General features: G+C 45.3%; 1 protein-coding gene across 1 annotated transcript in view; it reads left to right on the top strand.

Moving 5' to 3' along the window:
- Nucleotides 1-6,870, top strand: part of LOC307089035 (cadherin-6-like) — a gene marked incomplete at both ends in the record, with an annotated part of 48,365 nt that overhangs the window by 10,996 nt on the left and 30,499 nt on the right. The window contains one exon of the mRNA XM_079755119.1: nucleotides 4,690-4,984. Coding sequence (XP_079611245.1) covers nucleotides 4,690-4,984 — 295 coding nt within the window. The remainder of the gene's footprint in view (nucleotides 1-4,689; nucleotides 4,985-6,870) is intronic.

The following is a 6,870-nucleotide window of genomic DNA, read 5'->3' as shown; positions in this document are numbered from 1 at the left end:
AATCCTGCCTTTGTGTGTGTGTTTGTGTGTGTGGGTGTGTGTGTGTGTGTGGGTGGATGTGTGGGTGTGTGTGTGTGTGTCTTTTTGTGTGTCTGTGTTTGTTAGTGGGTGTGTGTGTGAGTTACCAAAAGCCAAAAGTAGAAATAATCATGAGAAACAAATTTGGAAAACAACATAACACTGATTTTGTTTTGATCGGTTCTCAACCAGATCGATAACGAGGATTTTGAGACGCTAATTGTTTTTGACACAGTGCTCATAACTGTGAAAATGAGAATAAAAACAGTGGTTGTTGCCCCCGTGTTGAGCTGAGTGGATGAATGTTGTGTTGTATCAATGCTGCTCCACAAGGCAGTTCATTGGTCCCATCAGCAGGGCTCACTAACACATGAATTAGTGACATACTCTCTGCACCTGCAACCGGAAGCTGATGAATACGGGATGAGAAGGGAGATTTCAGAGAGGCTGGGAACCGTGTGATTCAGAGAACACGGAGAGCACACACACACACACACACACACGCACACACACACACACACACGCACGCACAGACACACACGCACACACACTTCTGATTCTCCACTCAACCTAACTTCCTCTTCCACCTCATCTCCTCCACCATTTTCCCTCCATCACCACCTCCTCATCCACCCCCCAACACCACCAACACCTCCTTATCCACTGCCATCTCCTCCTCCTTCACCACCTTCCCCTTTCATCGCATCCCCTCCATCCAGCACCTCCTCCAACATCATCTGCCCTCTCTCCTCCCCACTTCCTCCTCCTCCTCCGCCTCCATAGCTTCCCCTTTCACCTCCTCCAACATCACCTCCTCCTCAGCTTCCCCTTTCACCTCCTCCTTCACCTCCTCCTCCAGCATCACCTCCTCCGCCTACACCACCATTGTCTCCCCACGCCAGCTTGTCCTCCAGCAGGGCCAAGAGTGTGTGTGTTCGTGCTCAGGCATGCGCGTGTGTGTGTGTGTGCACGGAGAGTACATAAACCTGTCCCTGCTCGGTGGGCAGGCGGGGGTGACAGTCGGTTGGCCGGTGAAACGGTTCTCCTTATGTAACGGTTTTTGTTCCATGTCTGGCACCGAAACGCACGCAAGGTTAGCATAGCGCATTTGGGTTTAGCGCTGCAGGGGCTTAACCTAGCCTCATGCTTTCCTACGACAAACATATTTTGGATATTTTGTATTATAACCACCGTACCTTTAGATGATAAACAAAACACAAAATAATATACATTACATTTACATATATATAGATATAAATAATGTACATTCAAGTTTAGCTTTTAAGTTTAGCTCGGTTGCGGCTTAACCTAAACTTACGTTTTCTCTAAAAGTCTCTAGTAGTTTACACAAGAACCTTCAACAAAATACAAAACAGCATGCATTTAATAATACAAGGGAATGAATTATTAAAAACAAAGACGTTTAGTACGTTCATACTCCTTTGCTCCCGTTCCCAAGAGGATTTTCCACTTCCTGACACGATGCTTGGGACGTAAACTGAAACTCAGCACCAAACCAGGCCGTCCATCCCCACGCATGGGGCTGGGCGGCCTGCAATGACAGCTGTCCGTCAACATCACGCACCCGGGAGAAACAGCTTCTCGTACACACGCATGTGGCGTGGCACGTCAGGGATTTGACTGTGTCATGTTGGTTTTAGGGCAAGTATTTCGTAATACATATTACATATTACATAGCAGTGTGTTGTATATATATATATATATATCGTATCGTTATATCGTATTTATCCATCTTTTTTACGGGGACAGGGAGGGTAAAGTCGTTTTTCTTTTGAGGGGGGGGGGGGGTAGGGCTCTACCAGCTTTTGATGAGTTTCCTGTGGTAAATATGTCGGAAGGGATTTGGCGGGGGTATTAAAGATGTACCATGTAGCCCACGCTAAGCTGATGTCCGTACAGCCAAACTCAAACCCAATTGAACGAGGGGGAAACGGGATAGAGTGAGAGAGGCAGACGGAGAGGGGACGAGAGAGAGAGACACACAGCAGGAGAGGACGATAGACTAAACATCATAACCTTTACCGAGTGGTGGACTTCGTCTGTGTGTGTGTGTGTGTGTGTGTGTGTGTGTGTGTGTGTGTGTGTGTGTGTGTGTGTGTGTGTGTGTGTGTGTGTGTGTGTGTGTGTTGCGTGTTGCGTGTTGCGTGTCTGTGATTTTGATGATCTATGAAGGTCCAGCAGCCTAACAAGATCCCGGTCTAGTTGTATCCCGGTACTTGACAAATTCTGACCCTGTGGCATTTGGCACAATGGCTCTGTTGTAAAAAGGAAAAAAAAACTCAACATGCCCTAACTCAAGACTGTTTTCACCCAGAATGCACCGGCACTCCCGGCAAATTGGTTCTTAAATGAGGGTGGAGGGAAACTATGGCTTTGTTGGATCAGAATGTTATCTAGTCGAGTATGTTAACACACAAGGAACTAACATACAAGGAAATTGTCTGCAAATAGAGGCCAAAAAACACATACAAGAGGAAGTGGGTCTTTTAGTTTCTGTACGTATTCAACAGTGTTTTAAACACTACATTTACATGATCATGGCATTTAGCAGATGCTTTTATCCAAAGTGACTTACAATAAGTACAATTCTGAGAAGAAGAGAAACAATCTAAATTGCTGTCAGTACCGTAAGGCTTGTAAGTGCCAAGCTCCAACAATCGCTAGATTAAATCATTCCCCGTATACAATAAAGATGGCCAGGATAAGAAACTAAATATTTAAAGTTACCAGGTTCAGGACATAATTGAGATTGTGATGTATGTAATAGTATTACAATGAAAGAATGAGGGAAAAAAATATATTATAGTATTGTAAGCTGGCACATAAACAAAGGACCCTTTAGATTCTAGTTCATTCAGAGTAAAACGTTTTGGAGCTCTTAAGCTCGACTAACTCTGGCATTGGAAGACCAAGGTCCTTGCTCATGTGATGGGAGTTTGACTGCTGGAACAGAGGACACAATGTGAACATCGTCAATGACTTCCGTATGCAACTTTACTACACACGAGACGATTCCACGGGTAGGAACAACCTTGTAGAAAACTCAACATCTCACAACATTCTCCAAAGCTCACAATTCTGTGATGCAAACCATGCAATATTGATGCGGACAAATGCCAACAGATAACAGCACAGCCCTTTACTGGGATTTTTTTAGTCACACCTTCCCTCTGGGTTTTAATTAGGTAAGGTACCACACATTAACGGATCAGACACCGGCTTTCAGCCAAATGTCAGAATGTATTGACTGATGCACAGAACAATGAAATACTAAAGTACTATTCCCAGCGTGTTGATCCTTTATATGTTGTAACGTAGAAACGCATAGACACACATGATTCAGTTGTTTGTTCTGTTTTTTCCAGACATGCAGAAATGCCTACCTAGTAAATTTGAAGGATTGGAAAATACACATCAATAATAGCCATACAAGTTTTGCTGAAAACAAATAACAAATTTCATGAGAGCCGTTCTTTGGAGAAAAACTGTCATAGTGTCTGGTTCTGTCTGGTAGTGTTGAAATGATGATGTGTTCAATATTGAAATCAATATTAACCTAATTGTGAGAATCTAAATTCACATTGTCACAGTTAAGGGCTTTGCTGGTATTGGAAGTTGTAGTCCGTTTGGAATTATAGTGCATTTGGGGTTGTAGTCCATTTAAAGTTGTAGTCCATTTGGAGTTGTAGTCCATTTGGAGTTGTAGTCCATTTAGAGCTGTAGTCCATTTGGAGTTGTAGTCCATTTAGAGTTGTAGTCCATTTAGAGTTGTAGTCTATTTGGAGTTGTAGTCCTTTGGAGTTGTAGTCCATTTAGAGTTGTAGTCCATTTGGAGTTGTAGTCCATTTTGAGTTGTAGTCCATTTAGAGTTGTAGTCGATTTGGAGTTGTAGTCCTTTGGAGTTGTAGTCCATTTAGAGTTGTAGTCCATTTGGAGTTGTAGTCCATTTTGAGTTGTAGTCCATTTGGAGTTGTAGTCTATTTGGAGTTGTAGTCCATTTAGAGTTGTAGTCCATTTGGAGTTGTAGTCCATTTTGAGTTGTAGTCCATTTAGAGTTGTAGTCTATTTGGAGTTGTAGTCCTTTGGAGTTGTAGTCCATTTAGAGTTGTAGTCCATTTGGAGTTGTAGTCCATTTTGAGTTGTAGTCCATTTGGAGTTGTAGTCTATTTGGAGTTGTAGTCCATTTAGAGTTGTAGTCTATTTGGAGTTGTAGTCTATTTGGAGTTGTAGTCCATTTAGAGTTGTAGTCCATTTGGAGTTGTAGTCCATTTGGAGTTGTAGTCCATTTGGAGTTGTAGTCTATTTGGAGTTGTAGTCTATTTGGAGTTGTAGTCCATTTGGAGTTGTAGTCCATTTAGAGTTGTAGTCCATTTGGAGTTGTAGTCTATTTGGAGTTGTAGTCTATTTGGAGTTGTAGTCTATTTGGAGTTGTAGTCCATGTGGAGTTGTAGTCTATTTGGAGATAAAGTGGAGATATATTCAGTGCTTGGCCGTCGTTCATTTGAAGTTGTATTAAGTCCGGAGTTCCTGTTGAGTTGAACTCAATTCGGGGTCGCAGTCGCTGATGACTCGTAGTCTGTTCGTATCATCTGTCGTCGTCCATCACTGACCTCTTTGTCGTCTCCTTCCTCCTCCTCCTCCTTCCTCCAGCTCCACTCGGACGGGGACCGCGGCGACGGCAGCGCCCGCTACGTACTGACGGGCGAGGGCGCCGGCTCCCTGTTCCGCATCGACGAGAAGTCGGGCGACATCCATGCCACCAAGAGGCTGGACCGTGAGGAGAAGGCCTACTACATCCTGCGGGCCAAGGCGGTGGACCGCTTCACCAACGAGGCGCTGGAGGGCGAGAGCGAGTTCGTCATCAAGATCCACGACATCAACGACAATGAGCCGCGCTTCACCAAGGACCTCTACATGGCTCGCGTGCCCGAGATGTCCGATATCGGTATGTGGGTCTGGTTGAGGACGACTTGCGCTGTCAAACCGAGCTTTCACTCCGTCTATCAGAATTTGCAAAAACGTGTCGGTTTGAAAATTCGTATCGACGGTTTGAATGTTTCGGATTGACAGTTTAACCTGGCAATCTGGTTTAAAAACCCTTGATCCGAACTTTACTTCGAACAAACAAACTCTTGTTAACGTTACCAAGACGAAATGACAGCTGGACCACGTTATCTACGTACAACAATATATAATTACAATCTTTTAATCACTTTTATCATTTTTATTCAAAGATAACCCTAACCCTAACCCAGAACCTTTACTGGTCCTAAACACAGGGGTGTCCACAAATTAAACGCCTTGGCAACACACACACATGTATCAAGCGTATATAACATGGGGCAAGGTGTGTGTGTGTGTGTGTGTCTGTGTGTGCGTGCGTGCGTGTGTTCTTTGTGTGTGTCTGGGTTATGGAGTGTCCCAGAGCTGGATTAAAAGGCAGCTTTATGGGTGAACTGTGACAGAGCCGTAGACAAACGCCACTCTCTGCGGATCAATGGAGCTCTTTCCATCATCGTAACGATGCCGACTCGATATGAGGAGCTCCTGACTAATTAAATAACGGCGATTAGCTCTTGTTTCAAGGTCCGGGAAAAATAAACAAGGTAGAAACTGTCTGCGTGTGACAGCACACGACGCCGGCGAAGATAATCTTTTAAATACAGTATCCTGAAACAGTGCTTAATTTAATTACAGGCGTTGTCATAAGCAACCATCGAGAAAAGAATAATTACAGATTCTATTTATGTGTGGGGCAATTTCTGAGACGTTTGTTGCCTCTGCGTCATTACATCGTTCACGTCACTCTTAATTAATTCTTAATTATCCCGGGCGTTTGTGGTCTTACTTTAAGTACGAAACGTATGGGCTCCAGCTTTGAGAAGCATTTGAATGTTGTTATTATGGAAAGTAAGAATCTCAAATCAATACCGGCCACAGTTGAAGGAGGACATTGTGTTTCTGTTAGCGGCAGTGGGTTGAGAACGCCAACGGTGGTTCAACAAAGCCAGACGAGTGACAGAACTGTCACTCGTTTCTGCTGGAGAGAGAGAGAGAGAGAGAGAGAGAGAGAGAGCGAGAGAGAGAGAGAAAGTGGTTGAGAGAGAGAGAGAGAGAGGCAGAGAGACAGACAGAGAGAGAGAGGCAGAGAGTGAGAGAGAGGGAGAGAGAGAGAGCGAGAGAGAGACAGAGGTACAGAGAGAGGCAGAGAGAGAGAGAGAAAGTGGTTGAGAGAGAGAGAGAGAGAGACAGACAGACAGAGAGAGAGCGAGAGAGAGCGAGAGAGAGGCAGAGAGACAGACAGAGAGAGAGAGAGAGAGGCAGAGAGAGTGAAAGTGAAGGAGAAGGGGACAGACAAGGGTCGGCACTTAATCTAAGGGCCGTGTTGGTGCCCATGGCAACAGCTGAGGTGTGATGTCAGCGGCTTGGCAGAGCGATGTTGTGTTTACGACTCAGTGCATCTGAATGACGTCTCCCTTTAACGCCACGCTGACGTCCGGGCAACGCGCTCCTCATCGATTGGTCCTTTCAGCCTCCGTTCCAGGATGACTTTTGCGAGCGGGGGGAGGGGGGGGGGGGGGGGTTCTCCTTGGAGAGTAGAGTGATTACAGTCAACGGTATTTATTCCCCTCGCAAAACGCCCGTTTGTTCCCTGTCGTGTCTGTTTCTGGTGAGGCCCAGAGTCTGCCTGGAGATGGGACGTGTTCCTCAAAAGTGTCAGAAGACAGAAACCCGTAGTTCCGCCGTCAAAGGCGTTAGGGAGGGGGGGGGAGTCGGATCAGGAATCCTCCCAAACTGTCACAAAAGAAGCGCGAGACAGGCCTTCTTCTT

This window comes from Pollachius pollachius (genome assembly GCF_949987615.1).
Source record: "Pollachius pollachius genome assembly, chromosome: 17".
NCBI classification, from domain to species: Eukaryota; Metazoa; Chordata; class Actinopteri; order Gadiformes; family Gadidae; genus Pollachius; species Pollachius pollachius.
The sequence above is the reverse complement of the archived record's forward strand: the minus strand, read 5'-3'. Positions and strand labels throughout refer to the sequence as shown.